Here is a 24,571-nt window from a genome sequence, read left to right on the forward strand (position 1 = left end):
TAAGAGAAGGCTGCCCTAAGAGGAGGACAATGGTAGAGAACTAGGGATGTGAGGCAAGGACCTACTAGTTACTCTTCATTAAGTTTCTTCCAAGAGCTGGGTGCTGTCTTAGCCAATCTTCACAGTGACTCTTTGAAGTGGGTATTATTATTCCCACTTGGCAAGAGAGGAAACCCTGGCACAGAGACGTGTAATGACTTACCCAAGGGCACAGAGCTGGCTACTGGCAGAGCTGGGAATCAAACCCAGGTCTGTGTGACCTTCACGTTGTGCTTCCCCCCTCAAGGCACACTGCCTCTCCAGGAAATGCATTAAATAGGAAAAAAGGCTATTAGCTGTATTACCAGCCATTATTTTGCAGCTTAGAGCTGTGGTGTCATCTCTGTCCACCCCTTCAATCCTCAGCACTGGCAATGATCAGGTTGGGCAAGTACTGGTGGCTCCATTTTGCAACGGGAGAACCAGGGCAGAGGAATGAAACATGGCAGAGGGAGTCGGAACACAGAGCAGAGGGAGTCGGAACACACAGGTAAGGCTGCGCATGCCTCAGTGTTCAGCTTCTAACATTGCCGAGTCCAACATGGGAAGGGAATGGCGTGCCGTGACTGAACTCCTAAAGCTTTCTGCCCTGAATTCTGTTTTCCTCTGCCTACCTGCCTGGGTGCAAATTAAGCAGCTGCCTGCTCACTAGTGTGGAACACTGCAACTGGTTTGTGCTTTGCTGAACTGGGCTGAAATTGCTTGGGCTGCAGCTGGTCCTGGGGGGATGAGGAAGCAAATGAGATGGGATCTCAAGAGTGTGTCCTGAAGGGTAAAAACTACAGATGACCACAGTATTGCTGTGCAAGACGGGCCGGTGCTTGAGTGGACAAGGCCACTAGTGGGCCTCTGAGCAGTGTGCCATCGGCTGCTCTGGTTTCTGTTTCACATCTCTGCAAGCCTTGGCATTTTGCACCTGAATGTTAGCTACGAATTGCTGGCGGAGTCTCGCCAGAAGTTGCCGGAAATTTCTGTTCATATCTCCACCCTTGGAAACCTCGCCACAAGAGTTTTGTAATCCACCAAGTACCCTGCAAGTGGGAGGAATGACACCTTGACCTCAAATATTTACTGTTTTCATTACCGGCTAGGAGTCTGGGCACTACAATTACACTGCCTGGTCAGAATCCTGGCTCTCCAACTTACCAGCTGCATGACCTTGGACAAGCTACTGAGCTTTCCATGCCTCAGTCTCTTTATCCCTCAAATGGAAGTAATAATATTAACCATAGGAGCATTATTATGAGAATACAATGATACAATGTGGGTAAAAGCACTTAGCAGTATCTGGCCTAATAAACACTTGGTAAGACCTGGCTGCTATTGTTGGTTATTGCTTCTATTTCTTTTCTTTCTCCCTCCCCGCCCCTCCTTTTTCCTCTCTCTTACTCCCTCCTTCCATAAACTGTTTTTTAATTGTATAAGGCACTGAAACTACTAAGACCTGCAAGACCCAGTTGCTCACAGTCTTGCCTGGGTCCCATAGCCAGAAAGTGGACTGCCTCAGAAGACTCAACCAGGGTCTTGCTCTTTCCTCGTGTCTCCCTCCTCCTCCTTCTCACCCCCCTGGTACCTAGCATGATGCCTTTCCCATGCACCTGCTCAATCAGTGCTCAACCAGGGTGTGGTTAAGAGCGTAAATCTTACAGCAAGACTACAAGGATTGGAATCCTGGCTCTGCCACGGATGGGCTGTGTGGCTTTGGGCAAATTACCTAACCTTTCTGAGTTTCAATTTCCCTACCTACCAAATGGGATTATGATAATGTGTTTGCCCCACAGAGCTGGGCTGAGCTCTAAAGAATCAATAATAAAGTCCTTCTGTTAGTACCTGGCACATAGTAAGGGCTACTTAAGTGTCAGCTATCTTTATTGTTATTGCTGGGTTAAGGTGGACCCAAGGGACAATTGTTATTTAAGCGTTTCCCAGCTCCTTTTCTCATGCATTTTCCTTTCTCCAGGGGCTGCCTTGGGATTCTTGGGCAGAGATTTAAAGTTCTGAATAGATCTGCAGCAGAAAATGCTTCTCTCCCTCCTTTCCCTTTTCATTCTCTTGAAGAATAGCTTTCTTTTTTTAAACAGAACAAAAAAGCATCAGCAAAGAACTCCTTACCTCACAGTGAAGTTTTCTCTCTAGGAGTCCTCCCCTTCCTATTTTCTCAAAGGTTGGGTTTTTCCCCCCCTTTATAATTATTTCTGAAGGAAATTTCCAGAATAAGAAGGAAAACAAATGGGTTTTCAGGTCTTGTCGTTCTAACACACAAAAAATCTGGCTTTCCTTAGGCTATGGATCTGGGCCCCAGAGGCTGTTTTAGGAGTTAGTCCTATTTTTCAGGATCTCACTGGATCTTCCCAAGGACCTGTGGGACCAGAACTGTCTCCCATTATACAGGTAAGGGAGCTAAGGACCCAGTGAAGTGAGGAGCTTAGTCTCAGTTCCCAGCAGAGGCTGAGCCCCTGATACTTTTGTATGTTAGCTGAGCTTCTCATAGTCACTAAGGCCTACCTCCTCCTTTGCTTCCTCCTGTGACCATGGTTTAGATTCCCTGAATGCCTGGCCTGGGAGTTTACGGTGCCATCTGGGGTCCTGAAACAAGGCAGGATGAGAAGTAACAGACCTGTAGCCTCAGCTGAAGATACAGCAGGGAGCGGTGGGGATTGTGGTGTGCACATTTGCCTAGTTTAACCTGGATAGGTGCTCCTCAGCACCTGCTACTTATGCCCTGGAAGTGTGGACTCAGAGCTTCTGGTTTTTCAGGAGAAGCTAAAAATCTGAATTTTTCTGAACATTTGTGGATTACATTAAAAAGAAGAAGAAGAAAACAAAAGTGTTGAACTCATAGCTTTATTTGCTCTTTATCATCATAAGTCCCTAATCTATCACCTAATAGCTATTAGCCTTTGGTCCTAGAGTCTTTTGGGGGAAACTCAACCTCATCTTCTAAGGACTGACAGTCCTTGCTAGACATGAACTCTAGAGGTAGGCTGCTTGGGTTCAACTCCCAGCAATACTATGCAGTAGCTGTGTCACCTTGAGGTGTTGGTTGAACTACCTGTGCCTCAGTTTTTTAACCTTTAAAATGGGGACGATAATAGTATCTACCTTATAGGGTTGTATGAGGGCTAAGGGAACCAATATATGAAAAATCCTCAGTGTTTGTTAATATCATTTTCCTCTTTCTCAGGTTGAACATTTCAAGTGCCTCAAGTGTTCTCCATACTCCATGATTTCTAGGGCTTTCAACATTCTGATCACTCTGTTTGGAGGGTGAGCCAATGTGGCTCCCATGATCCCCTCCTCCTGGTATTCCCATTCTTGCATAATCCCTCCCCACTCCCGAGTGTGGGCAGGGCCTATGAAAAGCTTTCTGCCAACAGAATATGGCAAAGGTGACAGGATGTACGTGATTATGTCCATGTGACCACATTGTATAAGACTGCAATGCCCATCTTGGGAGGAGATGCTTTACTGCTGGCTTTGAAGAAGCAAGTTGCCATACAGTAAGCTGCCTGTAGAGTCACATGGCAGGGACCTGAGGGTGAATTCCAGCCCACAGCCAGAAAGAAACTGCGAACTGAATGTTGCCAACAATCACGTGAGCAAAGAAGTGGATTCTTCCAGATGAAACTGCAGCCCCAGCTAACATCTTGATTGCCGCCTTGCAGAGGACCCGGCAGAGCCAGGCCTGGACTCCTGAACCACAGAATCCATGAGTGCCATTTTAAACAAGCCACTAAGTGTGGGATAATGTACAGCAACAGACAACTAAAACAGTCAACTAGTCACAACAGTAGTTCTCCCACATTCACCCTACATTGGAAACCTCTAATATGTCAGTGGCCTACTTGACATAGGGTCCTGAAATAGAACAGCATATCACAGGGGGCATCATTTGCATGCTGCATGAGGTGTGGCCATGAAATAACTTCACGGCTTTTCTAACTGCATAAGAGAACAAAGGTACCTGTTCATACAAGAGCAGGCCTTGAGCCTATACTGTGAAGATACTGGGCTGGATGTCATGAGGTAGAGGAGTCACGTCACCCTCCAAGGCAAACCCGCCTTCTGGCTCCAGGAGTGATTACCTGGGGCAGGTGATACCTGCAGCTCATCTGTTTTCCTCTTAATTCTCCTCCCTCTTTGTGTAACTTTTCTCCTTTAAAGAGGAGTCAGAGGAACTAAAACAAAACAAAACAAAACAAAAACAGAAAACAAAACAAAAGAACAAAAGGTGGACTCCCCTGTGACAGCTGGAGGGGACATGAGGGACCAGACAGTGCCTCTTTGTGTTATGGAGGCTTATACCAAGACTCCACTGCTCATAAATAAATAAAAGCCAGGGTTGAATCATGCCTTCCAACATTAGTGCAGCACTCTTTTCTCAAATTAAAACCTTTCATTTTCTCACTTGAGAGTACTAAGAGGTTGACACTGTGGAGTTCTGGAGCTATGTGCTGTCAGAGGGCCCCTCCTTACTTTCTCTTTGCTTTTGGGCAGATGAACTTGCTTCTCTAAACCTCAGTTTCCACATCTATTAAATGAGGCTAACAACACCTGCTTCACCAGGAGTTCAGGAAGGCTGAGGGGATAATATATGGAAAGTGCATGGCTCCAAACAAGTGGTAGAGAAGGGCATGCTCCTATTATTATGTTCTTACGGGAATATTTAACTCTCATGCATCCCACCATGAACTTGATCATGAGGAAAACATCTATTGAGCAATTGAATTGTGTCTGACATCTTCCCAGAAGGCACTTTCTTAGATGAAAAGTATCTAGTAGAAGTTTTACCTCATCTGAGAAGTCTTCTCTGGTTATCCTGACCAAAGGAGTTCCCTGGATGCTCCCTGCTCCCACTCGGTTTTTCTCTTCATTGCACTTAACAACTGAAATGGTTCATCTATTTGTTTCTATGTCTACTCTCTGTCTCTGCCATAGAGACAGGCTCTAAGGACAGGGACTACACCTGTCTTGTTTCCTGCCCTATCTTAGCACCCAGAACAGGGGCACACCCAGCATGGGTGCTTAGTAAATAAGGGGTGAATGAAATGATAGAACCTGTGTTGCTTTTTCCTATGAGAATTGGTCTGAAGGAGAAGAAGTACAAGAAGAATCCAAACCACTTCAAAGAAGGAAAAAAAAAGAAAGAAAGAAAGAAAGCATTCTAGCAAAACACAGTCCCATTTACTTACTGTGCACTTTTCATGTTCCAAGTACAGTGCTGAGCCCTCAAAATGGGGTATTTCATTTCATTCTCACATTGGCCTTATGAGTTAGTCGCTCTTAGTGTCCCCAATTTATAGATGAGAAAGCTGAGGTCAAGAGAAGTGAAATCTTCTGCGTAAATGCATACAGTTAGTAACAGGCAGAGCTGGGGTTTGGAATGCAAGCCCTAGGGACTGAGCTGCTCTGCATTTCCAAAGCCGATGGTGGCCTTGCCTTTATGGAATGAAAGCTGAAATATTCAGAGGTAAAAAGGCATCAAGTCTGCAGTTTACTCTTAAGTTATGTATGTGTGTGTATGTGTGTGTATGTGTGTGTGTGTGTGTGTGTGTGTGTGTGTGTGCGTGTGTGTGTGTGAGAGAGAGAGGGAGAAAGAGGAGGGAGAAATGAAGTAGGGAAAGTGGAAATGCAGTATATGTTAATGAATGAGGAATCTGGGTGAAAGGTATCTGGTAATTCTTTGAAGTATTCTTGCAACTTTTCTGTAAATTGGAATTACATCAAAATAAAATGCCTTTTAAAATGCCAATGGTGGGTCGGGGTGCCTGGGTGGCTCAGTTGGTTAGTCGTCCCACTTCGGCTAAGGTCATGATCTCATGGTTCATGGATTCGAGCCCCATGTTGGGTTCTGTGCAGACAGCTCAGAGCCTGGAGCCTGCTTCGGATTCTGTGTCTCCCTCTCTCTCTGCCTTCTTCTGTTTGCATTCTCTCTCTCTCTCTCTAATTCTCTCTCTCTCTTCCAAAAATAAATAAGGATTAAAAAAATTTTTTAGAGCCAATAGTAGGGGTCCCTGGGTGGTTCAGTCAGTTAAGCGTCTGACTCTTGATTTCAGCTCAGGTCATGATCTCGTGGTTCATGAGATCAATCCCCACATCTGGCTCTGTGCTGAGTATGGAGCCTGCTAGGGATTCTCTCTCTCTCTCCCTCAAAATAAATAAATAAACTTAAAAAAAAAAGCCAATGGTGGGAAGAAGATGCAATTTGTATCATGATGAGGAAGGTACAGATCCTGCTTAGTGAGAACAAAGTCAGGGTGGGGATTATGTTGGGGCAGACTTTGGGACCTAAAAGGCCAGGCTGGGCAGTCAGGCTTTCTCAGGGAGACGATGCTTGAACAGTGATAGGAGTGGTGATGACATCGTCATTTAACCCTGCCTGCCCATCCTCTAATACTCCCCAAGGCTTTAAAAGCCAACTTCTCAATCCAGCTGCTTACTCCTGAAGTTACCCCCAGGCCAGCTCATGCCCATGGTCAGGGAAAGCATCCTTCCCCCAAGGTATGGCTTCTGCTCTAGTGATCCATACAACACACCAGCCTCTCCATCCCAGGACAGGAGAGGGACATTTGAGTGCTGGGGCTTCACACACTGTCATGTAATTGTCTCCTGGGGAAGCAGAAGAACAAATTCTCTGCACATTCCAAAAAAGCACCCAGAGAGGGTAATTAACTCATCTAAGGTCACACAGGTGGCAGAACTGAGATTAGAAGAACACCAGTGTTGTGGGTTTCCATCAAGTGTTTACATTCTTATTTCTTGGTGCCGCCTTCATTATACTACTAAAGGGCTAATAGTTAGCCTTGAGTCTTGGTTCCTTCTCTTGAAATACACCATCTTTTCACTATTTTCTAAACTAGATGTCCATGGGGGAAGGTTGTGCACACTTACCCTAAAACAGGGATTTTGGAGTTAGACCTTGGTGACATCGATTCCTATGGGATAACCCTGGGCAAGTGACTTAACCTCCTGAGCTTCAGTTTTTGCATCTGGAAGATGAGGACAATGACATCTGGCTTTCTGGGTTGTTGTAAAGATCTACTATCTCGACAGATATTTATTAGACACTGATCTAGGTGTTATAGATACAGAACTGGACAAAATAGATGAAGGCTCTGCCCTCAAGGACCTTCCATTCTAGTTGAAAATGCAGTGAAAACACATAAAAACAAACAAGGGTTTTCCAGATAGTAATAAGTACTGAAAAAAAAAATCTGAAAAATTTTCACGATGGGAGCCAGGAGTGACTGGGGATGGGTGTGCTACTGAAGCTATGGCAGAAGTCTCTGAGAAGCTGACAAACATTTAAGCTGGAAGCTGAATAAGAAGAAACCGGTGTTGGCAAGACATGAGGAAGGTCTAGGGAAGGGTCTAGGGCAGCCCTGGAGAAGGGAGTGAGATCAGCTTGGTGAAAGCATGTTCCCAGCGTGATGGGAACACGGTAAGCTTGAGGGAGAGCAGGGGATATAAGGGCCGTGACGGCAGGGACTGTAGTACACTGAGCGTGCAAGGGTGAGGCATTTAGAATTCATTTTAAATGCACTAGGGATCTTTTAAGCAGAAGAGTGACATGATCTGATTTTGTGTGTGTGTGAAGGCAGATAATGTATGCAATGTTGTTAGTGCAGGACCTAGTACAGTGTAGACACTTAAGAAAGGAAAGCTTTATCATTGTTTATCATTCCTAGGCAGCACCACTAATCATTATGGACTTCTAGAAGGTGGGTGGCCAGTGAATATCTTCATTCTAGAGGCAGTGCACCTGGATGCACCTGCCAAGGGGAGGGGGAGAGTAGTGGGAGCTACTCCTAAGTGCTTGACTTCCTCCCTCCTCCCTGCCACCCTCTCCACCCCAAGGCAGATGCCAGCCACCTCTGCCAAGCCAAGGGGCAGCCAGGGTAGGATCGCTGGGCCCCCCTCCATCTGGCTCTAGCTGCAGGCTTCCGAGCCGCCTTCACGTTGCTGTAAAAATGCAAAGCATTCCAGCCATTTTAATTACTGGGCGTTGCATAAGCCAGCAACCGGTTCACACAAAGGAACAACAGACAAAAAATGATTTTTCAACATGCCTTCAGCCTCTCCCCTCCTTTCCCCCTGAAATTGCCTCCAATCACTGGCTCCCAGGCCTTGAAAAGCACTCCAGGTATGTGCAATCTCTTTCAGAGTTTGTTGATGTGACATCAAGATCTTTTTTTTCTCCTGAATACTTGAGGCAGAAGCAGTTCCAGCTACCTTCAAGTGCTTTGGAAAGTTACTGGTCATATCCCTACTGACACACTGAGACTGTCATAGGGGCTCCATATCACACACACTGAGAAGTTCATTGTAAAACACAGTTCAGTGTGTGGTGGGTCTGTCTGGGCACCAAGTAGGGGGCTTTTAGTTTTGGAAAATCCAAAATGGTTTCATTATAAGGTACTCCAAGGCATGAACCCCAAACAGAATACTCCACTGATGCTTGGATATGGAGAACTTCTTAAAAGTTTGTAATGTGATTAGAGAAGCTTCCAAGTTTCCTAATGCTGACTTCAATTTTTTAATTTTTTATTATTTATTGTTTTTCAAATTTTTTTTAATGTTTATTCACTTTGACAGAGACAGAGAGACAGAGCATGAATGGGGGAGGGGTACAGCAAGGGAGACACAGAATCTGAAGCAGGCTCCAGGCTATGACCTATCAGCAGCACAGAGCCTGACGCGGGTCTCAAGCTCATAAACCGTGAGCTCACAACCTGAGTGAAAGTTGGGTGCTTAACCACCCAGGTGCCTCCCTAATTTTGACTTTTAGTGATCTTTTTTGGCACTACTGAACTCTTTCTTTCCTCAAAATTTAATCTAACAGTTTACTGAGGACCTACTGAGTGTCAGGCATTGTGGTAAGTGCTCAGAAAACTCAATTAGCCTCTGTCATTAGCTCACTTTCTGAAGAGGGAAAATGCTACAGAAACAGACAACCTAATGTAGTGTGGTAACTATCAAGTCAGAGCTCACCCAGCTTGGGTGGAAGGAAAAGCTACGTGTAGGAGATGATACCTCCTAATAACGTTGTCTTGATATTAACACTGACAGTGGCCATGCATTGATGGCTGACTCTATGCCAGGCATTCTGCTAAATCCTTTTCAAGTATCGCCTTGTTTGCTCCTCACAACTTTGTGAGATATGCTAATGTACTAATGCTGTCATTACGTTATTAGATAAGAAAATTGAGGCTTGGGAAGATCACTTGTCCAAGATCTCAGTCGAGAAATGGCAGTGGCACGTGGCTGAGTATTTATCACCTAGCTGTCCAGGAGAAGAAGCCTGATTGGTGCCATCTCCCGAATGCTGTGGTATAAATACTCCCAATATGGCCAGCGTTAAGTTACCAGTGTGATGTCACTGAGTGCAGAGTTGGGAAGAACGAGTAGCAGCACACCATGATACAACACCCCCCCACGCAGACACAATAGCTGGGAAGAGCCCCAAGACCACAGGAGAGAATATGATGTAATGAAGTCACTAGGAAGTGATGAGTTCCACGTATTCATTACCACGTTATTAATACAATTTGATTATATGTTAAAATAATTAAATTCTTAATAATGGCTGTGTTTAATAATGGACTTGAAAATTCCTAGAAAACCTAACAACCAGGCGCTCATAGGCCAGCGTGAGCCAGTTCCAGCAGGCCGGCATCAGAAGCCCTCTCTTTACCCCTCTGTACAAGTAAGAGGCAGCTAGGTGAGAGGAAGAAAGGCACTCAAGGGCAAGGAAACAGCACAGACAAAGACCTAAGACACAGACATGAGAATTGAGCAACAATACCATTTAGTGTTTACAAAACGTTTCTGACCATCCATCAGAGTCCAGAAAGGTGGTGAGAAGCACAGAGTCTAACACTAAACTTCGGATTCTGGTTCCACCACTTACTAATTGTGTGGTCTTGGCCAAGTTACTGAACCTCTCTGTGCCTCAGCTTTCCTTTCTGTAAAATGGGCATGATAATAACAGCCCCTGTGTTATACAGTTGGCACAATTAAATAGATTTATATCCCTAAAGTACATAGAACAGGGCCTGGCACGTAAGAAGTGCTTAATGTTAGTTATTGCTTAATCCTTGAAAATACCTCTGCAAATTAGATGTTTGTCTTCCCTTTTTAGAGAATAACTACAAGCTAGAGAGAAACTTAGTAGATGGACAAGATGGGACTTGAACAAGGGGTCTGATTCACTAGCTTCAGTGCTCTTCCTGAGGGCTGGAAATCACACTGAACCTACTGAGTATTACACTCCAGGAGGGCCTGCAAGGTGCTCGCTGCCCTCACTGAGTCTTTCCTCCGATAGGGGCCACATCTGATTCATGTTCTCACATTCCTTGATCTGAGGGCACAAGGTGTTCTGGGAAAGAAGACCCACTGGTGACAGACAAGGGCATCTGCCTTTTGCATCCTTGTTACTTTCTGTGAGCTCCCCTTCTCCGGGACGAGGCAGGCTAGCAGGGTGGTTGAGAGCATGGGCTCTGGCATCAAACCCAGCACTGCAGCATCTTGACCATGTCATCCTGGGCAAGTTACATAAGCTCTCTGTATCTTTGTTTCCAAATCCGAAGAAAACACAGATGGTGAGGATAATTCCATCTACCTCGCAGTTTTTGTATGAATTAATATATGCAACCTGCTTAAGATAACATCTGGCACCTAGTAGCTATAAGAATTAACAATTATTATCAATGTTTTGTTTTGTTTTCCTCTTCCTTTTACCCCATCCCTTCTTTGGGTATTACTTACATGGTCAAAGGGGATAAGGGATTATGTTCATCCTTAATCAACACAGATCCTTAGACTATAGGCTGCTGGAAGGTAGAGGCCCCATTCACCTCTATACCTATAGGGCCACACCCTGGTACATACAGGTTCTCAGTGAGAATTTATTATGTGCCAGGCACTGAGCCAAGTGCCTCACTCACCATACCTTTGATCCTTAAGAAAATCCAATGAGGTATGAACCTCTCCTCCATTTTACCACTAGACATCTGAGGCTCAGAGAAGATAAGAAACTTGTTCAAGGTCATAGTGAAAAAGTGAAGGATTAAAACCCAGTTTTACTGATGTCACAGGCCTTGGTCCTTGACCCCTTTGTCAGTCTGCTTCCAAAATACTCCACTGGGAAGTTTTGAGAGATCATAAAGTCCAACCCCTTGGTTTTACATTTGAAGAAAAGGGGTTCATTGGTTTACTCATGGTCACCCAGATATTTTGTGTTGCAGAACTAGAAGAAAAACCTGGTACATTGACTCAATCTCATGCTTGAAATTTCAAGAGGAAACGAAGCCATACTCAATAGCTGTTAAAAATGTACTGATCAGTATTCTATCAGCTTGCTTCTGGATTGTGGGCCCTTTCTTTGTAATACAAATGTAATGCTCCTGTGGCATCCATCCAAATCCTGAGTAAGGAAGGGCACACCTACGCTCCCAGAAATTGCCTGCTCTCTGATAGCTCCTGCCTTCTCTCCACTGCTAACCAGGAAAAACAAGAGATGCATCTCACCTGCCTGCTGATAAAGCTCCCTCTCTGGTCCTTGGTGGGAGGTCCTGTGACTCCCTCTGTTTGGTTCCAACAATGATCAAGAGCTCTGAGCCCTCAAAGAGAACCCAAGAGACAAAGAGGAAATCACTAGCACTTCCAATATCCTGATGACCCTAAGGGTATAGTGACTTTCAGTCTCTAGAAATACTAACGGTTTTGAAAGAGATATCTGGGTCTGAATCACATCTCTGCTTCTTCCTTGCTTGAAAGAAATTAGACGTGCAATTTAACTTCTCTGAGTCTCAGATTTCTTTCCTTTTACCTTTTGACCCCTCTTACCCATTTTCCCATCCCCCAATATCTATGTGCCATTACCTGTATCTATGAGCTGTTTTGTTTCGTTTTGTTTGTTTGTTTTTAACTTCCACATATAAGAGAGATCATATGGTTAGGTGTCTTTCTCTGACTTGTTTCACTCAGCATAATACCCTCAAGGTCCATTCGTGTTGTCGCAAATGGCAAGATTTCTTTCTTGTTTACAGCTGAATAATATTCCATCATATATATACACCACAATTAATTTATCCATTCATCCCTCATTGGATACTTAGGTTGTTTACACATCTTGACTATTGTAAATAATGTGGCAATGAACATAGGCGTGCATATTTTTTTTAGTTAATGTTTTTGCCTTAGTTTTCTTAACTATAAAACAGATATAAAATAAAATAGTACCTATTATTAAGGGTTGTGAAGATTGAAGACAATACTTGATTGGAAATTAATTGTACATGGTTGGTACACAACTAATGTGAGTCCCTTTCCCTTTTTCTTGTCTTAGAAATCTTTTTCAGCTTACCAACTCAAGGTTGATGTGTGTTACAGGGCAGGGAAATAATTGTTTACATTAAATTAGAGAAGCCTAGATTGATGGGAGGACGATGAAGTACTAAAGAGTCTGATCTCTTGTCTCGCCTTTGCCAATAATCCCATGTGATCATATAAAAGCCCACCTCTTTGGGCCTTTTTCTATATCTGTAAAACGAGAGGGTTGGATTTGGTGACCTACAGTTCTCTGCTAGCTCTTACCATGATATGGGTTCTCAGACATCCTTCCCACTCCCTCGTTGGGTGACCCAGTGCTATGACCTCCTGGCACCCTTGATCCTCCTGTTGTAGTTTGTACAAGCCACTATTGTTTTCATGTCTTTCTCTCCCACTAGACTGGGAACTCCTTGAGGGCACTCCTTGCTCACTGTCAGATCTCTAGTGCCTACCATGTAGCAGTGGACGCTTAGTCAATATCTGGGGGAATATCTGAAGGAAGCAGGGATGGAAGGGGACAATCTTGTTCCTTTCTTCCAAAGAATTGATAATCACACTGGGACAAACAAGTTGTGAGGCAAATAGAGGCTGTTGGTGGAGCAATGATAATGAAGAGTCCACCCACAACTTGGAAAGAAGGCTATATGTCTACTGAGCTCTGAAGCCATAAATTCACACACCACACAAGTGCTTGGCCATCTGTGGGAGCAAATTAACACACAGTAAAGGAAGCATTCAAAATCTAGAACCCAAACTAGTTGACCTGAAGGTAATCATTGGTGGTGACTGTAATCTAAAACACAGAAACCAAACGGATTATAATATCCCCAGTGAAGAAAAAAGTCTGGGTGAAAGAAGAGAAGAGTGGCCTGTTTGGAGCAGAGAAATGGGAAGACCAAAGAGTCCAAAGTTGGCAGTGTGTATCTGGCACTGCTGTGAGAGGGGCTCTTGCTAGTGACTGTGAGCAACATTACTCTCTTAGAAAAGCCTTTGCCTTGGTCAGGAGAGTTCTACAGCATTTCAACTGAAAGACTTTACTTATGATGACCTCAGTCCCTGTGTTCTGACTCCATATACACCAAAGCAACATTCTGATGAGAAACTAGCCTCACACAAAGCTCTCTATGGTTCTAAGGAGGAAGACACAGGGGGCACATTGATATAAATGTGCTAACCTATGTCACAATTAAATATTTCATTGGAAGCAAAGACAATGGAATTGTGACCGGCTTACTGGTCTCTTATGAATCATAGTATCCCTGGGACTGATCAAGTCTGGGAACTGAATCTAATTGAGTTTCTGTATTTAAGAAGCTACATTCCAGAACCTCTGTAATGGTAAGTTTGTAAAGGAAATATTCTGATCACCTCCCTCTTTGTTTCCCTGCCATTCAATGGTTAGTTTATTCTTTCAATATTTAGTAAGTGCTTATGCAGATTCTGTGCTAGATTTTTGAGAGAAAGACATATTAACCACTAGGGGCAACAGAGTGTGGGAAGCATTGGGTAAATCTGGGAAAGGAATGAGGGGGGAGAGGCCAAGGAGGGGTGGTCAATTCTGTTCAGGAAGAGAGACTCAGAAAAACATCCATGAGGTGGTGACTCTAGGTGAATCCTGAAAGATAAGAGAATCCTTACAGAAGAGATGGAGAAGGGTGGAGGAAAACATTAGTGGAAGGTGGATTCCAGGCAAAGAGCATAGTGTGAATAAGCTCAGAGGCAGGAAATGGATAGCTGGAACTTCATGTTGGGTTGGGAGATGGGAATGAGGGCATAGGTTTGGAGAGATAAGCTAGCAGGGTCTGCTGTTGCAATCACACTGTGTTCTACAGGAATGGTTTTTCCACTCTGGGGCCCTGGGAAGAGCCAGATCACAGCAGAGGGCCTTGTATGCCTTTCTTTTGGAGTTTAATCCATGGAAACAAATAATCATTTTAAGCAAAGGACATCATGATTTCAGATTTATATTAGAAAAACTTTACACAAGCAGCAGGGCATAAGTTGCATTTGACAGAGAAAGACTCTAGAGAGGGTGACCAATTATGCGACTATTGAAATTGTCAGGAAAGAATCTATATAGGCCTGATCCAAGGCAGAAATGGTGGGCATGGGGAGAAAGAGAGGGTAAGAAGAGATATGTGGAGTGAGAATTTATAGGACTTGGTTAAAGGTGGTGCCCTTAGCAGGGATGGGTAACACTATAGCAGGGAAAAGACAGTGGAGTCTGAGGAGGTGACGGGACCTCCAAATGAAATTATCCAAGGGGAAGCTGGATCTAGACTGGAACTCAGAGGGATATTGCTGCTTGCAGTGTCCACTCCTGTGCACACAGGAGACTGGTAGCTAAACCCAGGGGGGAGAGTTAGCCAGGGAGAGTGTGGAGGCTAAAAGGGAAGGGAAGGCAGCCAGGGACAGAAAATTGGGAAACACCTACATTTTAGTGACAAGAAGAGTCCAAAGGGTCTGCCAAGAAGACTGAGAAAGGTACAGTTGGAGAGGTGGAAATCGAAAACCCAGAGAGACTGGAATCTCAGCAGCCAAGTTTGAAGAAGGATGTGGTCAATGGCGTCAAATGCTCTTTGGATCCTCCCCGCCACACAGGATGGGTCGTTTTCAGTTCTAGCAGGTTCTGCTGAGGAGAGCTCAAGTGCCTTTCCAGAAATTGAATCTCCAGCCCCGTCGGACAGAAGACTGGCCATACGTCCACCCCATTCCCTCCAAGCCATGAGAGAACCCGGCAGAGACACTCACATGCATCTTCTCTGTGAAGCTGCACATGCAACCTTCAAAGAAACCACAAAGGAGCTACTCATTTTTAAAGGAAAAACACATGAACTCCACTGGCATAAGGAAGACATTAAGACAGGGTCGAGGAGGAGAAGGTCTCCCTCCACTTAATATTACCTTTCACAGAAATAATTGACCGAGCAAGCACATAGTCATTTCAAAAAAATAAAAAATAATTTTTAAAAGCAAGAGCTAGAATATTAACTCTGTTCCCCAGCTCTCACCACCAGAAAACATGGGGCACAAAATGTCTCTATAGCACACATGTGTTTTCTGGCTTAAAAATCCCTGGAGTAGCTGGGGGTGGAAAGAAATGTGAAAAGCTGAGGATTCAGGTGAATGCAGTCAGAGACTCTTACTGAGGGGGTCTTTGCTCCATGACAGGACTAGTGGGGAGCGGGGGTAAGAGGCGCTGTGCAACTTTACTGCCATGAAATTGGCTCCAGATGGAAATAAGAAAAGGTGTTTACTCCCGGCCGGTGCCAGACACAGAGAACCAGAAGTGCTTACCATCTCAGGTTCATAATTCCCATTGCTGGGCAGCAACCCCACTGAGGGTCTGGCCAGGGCTCATGGTGATGGGTGGACCAGGGCTGTCTGTTGCTTGGAAAAGGCTATTTTGAATGTAATGACTTTCAGATGAGGTCTGTGGGTTTGGGGGAAGGCACTGTGGCTAGGGTCTAGAGGGGAAAGGGAAGGGAAGAAAAGAGGTGTTTCCCTATGAGGCAACAGAAACGACACGTGTCTTGTCAGCACCTTCTCCCGGTTTAATTTTCAGAGGCTAGCTTTGCCCCGAGAGAGTGGGATCGTGGCATTGTCTGCTGTGTTCCCAGATCTTCCCGATCTCTCCAAACCCATGATTCACAAGTATGTAGCTCTCTGAGAGCACATCTCCCTTGGGTTGACATGTGGTCAGCTCGGGGGTGGAGGAGCAGGGCAGCTGCGGACCCAGACGGGATGCTGACTGACAGCTTTGTGGCCCTTGCAGACGGGAGGGGTTAGCTTCACCCACTCAAGGTGGGTGACTAGTGTGGAACTGCCTCTCCCGCCTTCTCAGAGACTGGCAGAGACTGCGGGCTTATGGAATGGGTGTTCTCTGGCCTACAGCGCCCCCTAGCACTGGCCGGAGGGATAGGGCTCTGTGAACTCTCCAAGGAGCTACCACCTGCCTATCTGAAAAGTGGGAAGGGGTTGGTGGGGCCAAGCATTTTGACTCATTCAACCAATACTTGCTGACGTCTTGGTTATTAACACTGTCTTCAAGGGGCTTCCTCTATCCTGGAAGGGAAACAGATGGTAAACAATCACACTGTAGTCAGCTAACTGGTGTGAAAGAAAGCACAGGGTGCTGTGGGGATACACTGCACTTGATTGATGAAGACTGGGGAGGGGAGATTACAGAAGGCTTTCTGGAGGAGGTGACATTTCAACTGCAACAGTGGTTCAATGAATTTTGAAAATAAGGTATAGAGACAATAAGAGACATATTTCCTGACCTTTTCATGCTTAACATCTAAGAGGTAAACAGACAGATAAACAAGTAGTTTACACGGGGCCCTGTCAGAAACAAGAGCTTCGGTCTCTCCTATGACTTCACCATCACCATCTTTGTTTTCAGCCTGAGTCTTGAAGGAGAGCACAGAATAGGAACTCAATAAGTGTTGACTGAGAGATTGATGGTTGTGCTTCAGTCTTGGGCACATTTGATTTGTCTCAAACCTGTTTAAATGGCAAGATCTATCTTCCCTTCCTTGTCCTTGAGAGTTTCCCAAGAGATCTTAGACTTTCTGAGCCAAGGGGGACCTTGGGGACCATTAAGTTACAGCTCTCATCCAATAAACACACAAATTGAGGTCTGGACAGGTGACGTGACTTGTCCACACACACACCTGTCCTTCTGTAGTGACTTTTGGAACCAATCTCACATCATTTGCTTTTTTTTTTTTCTTCCACCCAGCCTCTCTTTGTCCCCCAGAAATAAAGTTTCATGCATTTCTTTGCAGTAATATGTTTGGAATGTTTTCAAAAAGTATTAAATAATAATACAGAAAGGGGAAAAAATAAACACACAAGACATAAACCTCTGGGGAGAACAGAGCAGTATGCATTCTGATTGGCTCAGAGATGATTATTATCATAATAGAGAACCATTTAGCCAGTGCACGTGGCAGGAGGAATTCTCCACATGTTACAGACTGTGCAAAGAGTCTCTGAGACTCTGAAAGAAACTCATCTACAGATCTGAAATGCAGATTCAGGACCACGAGTGGTTGGAGTTTCGATGACTAGGGTGTAAGCATTAGGTCATGTGCTGCAGATTGGGGGAACTGAGACCCATGAGTGTGTGGGAGAGAGCCAGGTAAGGAATTAGGCAGCTGCAACCCAATTCTGGCTGTGCCACTAACTGACCGTGATAGGTTGGGCGGTTTTTTCACCTGTCTGAATCACCTTACCTTCCCCACCTATAAAATTAGGATGGATAGTCTCTTGGGTCCTTTTATAGGACCTCTAAATGTCTGTGAGAGACTTCTCATAGATTCCAGCATCCTGTAACTTGATTTAAGGGGGTGGACGTGGACCCACCTTCCCTGGAAAAGTTCCAGGAAAGGGGATATCAGGTAAGCTTGGTAAGTTTGAAGATAGGCCAGAGAGATTTCGAGACTTTTGCAGTTCTTTCAAGGTTTACAAATCTATCACTGTTCTTTGCTGTCAAGAGAAAGTAGGTGAGCCCGTATGGTCATTGTTACCACCAGCCGCAGGTCCACTCCATCTAGCTTATAAAACAGTCTTGAAAAAGTAATTCTTACATATTAGTACGTAGGTCTATGGACACCATGATATCTAGATTGATGCCTGTGAGGTCTGCTTGCTGACGGGGCTGACCCTAGGAGTAAGGCACCTCTTCCTCGGGGAGAGGACTGAGCTGAATTCTCATGGGTGGGCTGAGGGGAGTTCCCTGGAGTTCGACATTATGGGCAACTTCCTGACTGAAAGGGAAGCTGAACTCCAAAGGCTGTGTGAACCAGCTTAGGATAGGGAGCAGGAGGAAATAAACCAAAAGGCAATTTCATTACCTTTCAGCTGGAAAAACAATCAGATTACTCCTGGTGCTTACGTAATTAAGTAGCTGCCATAATCAAATGCTTCAGATTCTTCCTATAAGGAACCTACTGCTTGAAGTTCAACAAAAGTTACCTGCCTGATACTCGTGTTCGAGGGAAGCCTTCCCTTGGAGAAAATATTGGCATTTTGGACAAAACCATAAAGTGACAAGAAAAAAAAAAGAGAAGAGAGGGCCTTTATCACATAAGATGCTTATCCAAAGTGGACTTGGTCTGGAAAGGCTTCTAAAACCTTCCACATGACTGGCATCATGCAAGGTTCAGTAAAACTCTCAAATCCCACCAAGTATGCCCTTATTCAACCTGGATCCCTGGAGTGGACTCTGGAGTGTCCACTGCTCCAGACTCAATGGGCTGCTGGCCACACCCCCACCCAAGTCTCCCGGGACCCTATTGTGTTCAGAGGGCTAAAAAACAGTGTGGCCAAATATCTCAGGTCTCAAAATATTTTAGTGTGCTTGGGGGAAATGATACAATTATATTCCATGAAACTGTAAGCCAAGTGCTGAGGTAAACATCGAAAGAGGGGAAAGATCTATCTGGGCCAGGCCATGGCTAGAGTTAAGGTGGGAAGGGGCTTAAAAGCTGGGGAGGGGATAAGGCAGAAAAATGTAGAAAACTCGATTCCTTCTTTATAGCTACAATTCTTAAGGGGGAGGGGATGAAGGAGTTTAAAAAATGTTCTTGGAAATACCATTTTCAATGAAATTTTCTGCTTCTGTCATCCCAGTATCACTTCTCTGAGATGTAATAGGGTTTCTGAGAAAGAAGTTGAACTTGCATTTCTGAGGAGTACTCCCGGTCCTTATTTTGTTCCAAAATTTCAGCATTTCTATAGCCAAAACATTCAAGTGTCTTTCTAAACAGAATGAGTTAGGAGAGAAAGGGAGAGAGGGAGCACGAAGAGAAAGATAGAAGACTCCAGCTGCAAAAGGGCATCTGCGTGGTGACAGCTAGTTACTGCTGAAGTCCAGGGAAATCAAGCCTTTCTTTCGGTGCAAATGAATGAACTGAGTTCCTGGCTGGTTGCCAAGTCATGCCACCGTTCTGTGCCAGTTTCCTCATCTGGAAAGTGTCAATAATACTTTGTGCTTTTCCTATCTAAAAGAAATTTTGTGAGAGATAACAAGGTGTGGCATGGAAAATATAAGGCAGAATCAAGATGTTACTCAATAATCAGGATAGTTATAGTATTCGTTATCGGCAATTATCCATCACAGCTAGTAGTCTAGGATCCTGGATAGCTCTTCAGAATCTGGTGTTACCGCAGGGTGGGATCAGTTCACCCCCAAATTCCTTTCTGAAGGATGGAGACTTGTCTGGCCTTGGTGGGGTTACCATTCCTCCTGCCCTTTCTACTCACTGCTTTTCAAATAAACTCAGGGCCTTTGCACTTGCTGTTCTCCTTGACTGGTGTTCTCTCCTCCCAGATTTCCACAGGAGTTCCTCCCACTCCTTTTTCCCTGCTCACATCTCAGCTAGAACATCACCTCCTTAGAGATACCTTCTCTTACTGGCACATAGAAAGCGGTGCCCTCCCCAGTGATTTCTAACCCATTACTAAGTTTTGTTTCTTCATGGTACTATCACCATAGAACATTGCCCAATGCATTCGTGAATTCACTGATGCATTGCCTGCAACTTTCATGCAAGCAAGGAATCTGTTTTGTTCATTCCAACATCCAGAACAGTGTTTGTTGAATGCCTTCACGGTTTACTCTGGGTGAGCCTGGAGAAACCACAGTCCATTATAGCCAGCTCCAAAGGGCAGATGGCTTCCTCACATCCAGGAAAGTTGGGGGTGGGGGCGTAGGTCGTCAGCTGGCTCTTTCCCCTCTGACCCTGCTCTCTTCAGAGAAGGCGGAGAATTTGGCCTTTTTTCTTTCCACCAGGCACAGTCAGGGTCTCCAAGGCCAGGACCGCCTCTGACCCGAGAACGGGTTGGTGGCAGTCGACCGTGGTTTGGATCAGAAGTGCGCAGAGAGAAGGGTGGGTGTGTGGTCAGGGTACCAGAGAGATGGGACACGCGAGCGCCGCTCCGGGGGCCCCTCCGCGAAGCGTAGGTCCCGAGCGCGTTCCGGTTCACCCACTCCTGTGCCCACAGCCGCATTATTCCCTATAAGGATCTGAACGGTCCGGGGCGGCCCCGCCCCGTCGGCCCGCGCCCCCGGCCCCGCCCCCTTCGGAGGGCCGATGAGGTAATGCGGCTCTGCCATTGGTCGGTGGGGGCGGGCCCCGAGTGCCCGAGAGGGGGTGCCCGGGGGACCCGCGCTATATCACTCGGCCGCCCGGCAGCGGCGCAGAGCGGGCAGCGGGCGGGCGCTCAGACGGCTTCTCCTCCTTCTGCTCCGCCCCAGCTCCTGCTCCTTCGCGGAGAGACCGCCGGCCCGCAGAGTCGTGCGCCAGCTCCGAGGCAGCCTCGCTGCACCCCATCCCGTGCGGTGGGCACTCCGAGGGCAGCGCGCCCGAGGTCAAAGTTGCCCCGCACGGCCGGGCAGGCGAGCTCGGGCTGCAGCGGCCCCTCCAGCGGCGCGCGCTTCAACTTTGGAGAGGCGAGCAGCAGCCTCAGCAGCGGCAGCGGCGATGACTCCCTGGCTCGGGCTAGTCGTGCTCCTGGGCAGCTGGAGCCTGGGGGACTGGGGCGCCGAGGCGTGCACATGCTCGCCCAGCCACCCCCAGGACGCCTTCTGCAACTCTGACATCGGTAAGCGCTCCGGGTGTCCCCGCCAGAGCCCCCGCGGTGCCCGCTCTCGCGCTGCAGTCCTGACCCCGGCGCAGCTCCGGGTGGCATGGCGAGCCCGGCTCCTTTTCTCTGCCTGAGCTTGGGGTGGGGTGGCAAAACCCAGTCTTTTCGGTCGGAGGACCTGGCATGGCTGAAGGCGCAGATGCCCTGCAGAGAAAACCCGCGGTGGCTGAGGGAACCCCTTGCAGCCTTTGCTCTCCTGTTGGTCCTTTTGACATCTGGAACATTTCCCTTTTCACTATCACGAGAGGCAGTGCTGGGGGAGAAGGGTGGGAGAGGATTCCTAAAACTTGGAATGCCAACCAACTAAAGTATTGGGATGTTCAATAGTTTGAAAAAAAGTTGCCAGCCATGTGCACAAAGTTGCAGGAGAATCTTGAAGTTTTCTGAGTTTGCATTTTCTCCTGCACCCATGAAGTTCATTCCTTTCACTGAGACCCAACGCAGTCTCCCACTTCCCAAGCAACTGCTAACCGAGCTTCTTGGACTGCCAAGTTTCAGTGGATTTAAGGGGGGAAAATGAGAAGAAAGCTGTGGGGTTGACCCTTCCCTGGAGGAACTGTATTTGAGAGTGTTGATAGCAAGCAGGAGGCGGCGTGTGTGAGGGATCACTTATCACATAGCTGTGAGAATTCACAGGAAGGCTATTTTTTTTCCCCCTTGACTGTGTGTGGGGAGGGGGAGAAGGAGCAGTGGGAAACAGATTTGTCATCAAAAGAACAAAGATGCCAAGGGTCACATCATGGTGATGATTCCAAACTGGAGTTAGTGTCTTGGTTAGAGACTCAGTAAGAAGTAGAACCAGTTTCTATCCAGGGCCTTTCGAGTGTCCTGGGAGAACTTGTTTGGGAGTGTTTTGGGACACTTGTGTTTGGATGGCCAGAGGTGGAGTAGCAGCTGGAAAACATCTCTCTTCTCCTTTCCAGCTCATAAAGCATGCAAGTCCAGTGGCCCCTGCTGTGTGTGTGTGTGTGTGTGTGTACTTGGGCTGGGATGGGGTGGGGCACAGTCTAGCTGCCCTCTGCCTGTGTCGATTCAGAGGTGAAGAATGGAGCGTGTGTGTTTTAAGTCATAAAGAAGAAGGAAAATTTTCCACTGGGTCCTGGGTGAGGGCCTCCACAAGTGTGCTGCAGGGGCGGAGGGGGAGGAGACAGGAGCCTGGCAAGGGAGGCAGCTAGAGTTGGGAGGGGCACTGCTGGTGGGCCCCGCTGAGCCTAGGAGAAGTCAGGGAGGTGGCTGTGGTGACCAGAAGGTCAGTCCAGTTGGCAGGCATGGGTGTTTATGTGACCTGGGGTCACCCTTGTTAGAGTTTCCTGGGGCCCATGCTGTGCACCCTTCCCATTCCCCGGGGAATCTGGCTGGCCCCTTGGTTTGTGGATTGCCTGAAGGATTCTTTCGGGCTGCCTGAGACCTGGAAGGTTTTCCTCTTTCTCCTCTGACCGCCCCCACCCAAATTCCACTTGGCCTGTCCCTCCTCCATCCTCACCCCTTTGGTGACATTCCCACCTGGGTAGTGTTGGAAGCCACTGTTGCTGCCACTGGTGGGGTCTGGTTTGGGTTAGTGAGGAGTCCAGGAGGCTGACAGGTGGAGTCAGGGCGTCCTCTTCTGCTTGACAATGGTTTGGGTGTGTTCACTTGGATTTTTTGGTGTGCAGGGAGAGGGGAACCTCATGCCTCCCCCTTGCCCTTGGCTTTTGGGTTTTCACCCTGCAAGTTCACCAGAAAACAGTGGAAAGAGCAGCAAGGAGACCCTGCTTTTAATGGCTGTGCCGATGGACTCTGTTTATTGTTTAGATTTCCTGCTGTGGGTCCGGGCTGATGCAGAAAGTTTCTTGTGATTTCTCTGGATTTCTTCAAGAAATCTCCTCCCTCAAAAAACTGCCCAGAGAAAAAGCTAAGTTGCCAGGAAGTACCCACATACCAGAACATTGTGGTAGCAAAAATAAAAAAGAAACAAAAAATCTTCGATATGCTGGCACCACTCCAAATCGTCCTGCCTAGCTTTGGTGCACTGCACTAGTGGTGGGGATGAGATAATGCTTTTAAAAATGGGAGGTGTGGATGTGGGCTGCTTGCTTGTTGACCTCCACTGCCTTACACTACTCTGCCAGTGTCCAGTAGGTGGCTCCCAGTTTTTTCTTGCTTGTGGCCTTTCTGGTTTCCAGTCTGGGTTGCAGCTCTGCCTGTCCTCTCAGTGAAGGAGATGTGTAGAAGCTCCCCATCCTTCTTGACCTTTACAACCCCACTAATCAACGCTGTAGCCCATTAAAGACGCTCAAGCCAGACCACCAGCTTCCTCTTCCAGAACCTTCCTGGCTGTTTTCTCTTTGTGGCCGGCTGCCACGTTGCCGGGCAAAGGGCGCCGCATGCCTGACTTGGCCCTGTCTAAAGAACCCCCCATAGTCTTCCCTCTCTTCTCTCCTCATCCACAGGTGTCTCTTTTTGCCTTTCTCCCCCCAAACCCTGGGGATTGGCACTGCTTTCTGGGTGGGGAGGAGTTAAAAGGTGTTTCTATGGCAACTCCAGGCCCTGCACCCTAGTGAAGTGTTTAGGAGAAGAATAAACTACATGCTGGCTTATAAAACATACTGTGGGGGAAAGAAAAGGACTTGGCAGCAGCCAGGATGTCTGTGGCCCCCTCCCCACCAGTCATTGCCCCTGAAACTCCTGATAAAACCTTGACTCTGGAGGAGGGAGAGGAGGGGGCTGGGAATGAAGAAGGCAGCCTTGGCTGGCTAGATCCTGCTCCAGCAGCTCGGTCCAGCTCAGGAAGGGGCAGGCAGTGCCAAGAGCCTTCCGAAAATTGGTGTGTGTGTGTGTGTGTGTGTGTGTGTGTGTGTGTGTGTGTGTGGTTTCTGCAGGAGGCGGGCAATAGAGAGAGAATTTTGCTTCAGAATGCCAAGCCCTTCTCTCCAGCCTCCTTTGCATAGAGGAATGGGGCTGTGCCATAGAGTGTTGGGGGCCTGCCTCCTGAGACTGTTGGGAATTCAAGAGTGAGGCTCAGCTTGGGGGCCCGCTGCCAGCCCTGGAGGCCTGGAGGACAGTCTCTGGATATCTCCAAATTGTTTTGACAGGGACCAATGCCAGCAGATTCTTTTGGTATCAGATCTGAGGTTGTGGTTTTAGCAAAGAAGCCATTTTCAAAGAAGCCAGATCTATTCTCTCTCTCTCTCTCTCTCTCTCTCTCTCTCTCTCATACACACACACACACACACACACACACACACACACACACACACACACACACAATTACACTCCACACTGGGCTTTGTGACCTAAGGAAAATAAAAAGGTTCAGACTTCAGAGAGGAGCCAGCCACTTGGGGAGAGGACCCAGGCTTTCTGAATCTCGGGAACTCTAGAAAGAGGAGAACTGCACTACATAGGAAGGAAAAGACATCTCCCAGACACCTACTAGGTGCAAGCACTTCACAGATCCTGTGTCTTTCATCCACCCAGCAACCTTAAGAGTAGGTATCCACCCATTTTTTCAGATGGAAAACATCAAGTCTGGGAAAGGTTGTGCTTGTCCAAGGTCACCCAGTTA

The 24,571-nt window shown here is 46.8% G+C and overlaps 2 protein-coding genes across 8 annotated transcripts in view; one reads left to right on the forward strand and one right to left on the reverse strand.

Annotated features, from left to right (window-relative positions):
* The window catches only part of SYN3 (synapsin III), a 460,089-nt gene that overhangs the window by 220,040 nt on the left and 215,478 nt on the right, over nt 1-24,571 (reverse strand). The gene's annotated exons all lie outside the window — the stretch shown is intronic.
* TIMP3 (TIMP metallopeptidase inhibitor 3) overlaps nt 20,561-24,571 on the forward strand; it is a 59,519-nt gene continuing 55,508 nt past the window's right edge. Inside the window, exon 1 of the mRNA XM_007096450.3 lies at nt 20,561-20,985. Coding sequence (XP_007096512.1) covers nt 20,865-20,985 — 121 coding nt within the window. The 5' untranslated portion in view covers nt 20,561-20,864. The remainder of the gene's footprint in view (nt 20,986-24,571) is intronic.

The sequence above is a fragment of the Panthera tigris genome, chromosome B4 (genome assembly GCF_018350195.1).
Source record: "Panthera tigris isolate Pti1 chromosome B4, P.tigris_Pti1_mat1.1, whole genome shotgun sequence".
In the NCBI taxonomy this organism is placed as follows: domain Eukaryota; kingdom Metazoa; phylum Chordata; class Mammalia; order Carnivora; family Felidae; genus Panthera; species Panthera tigris.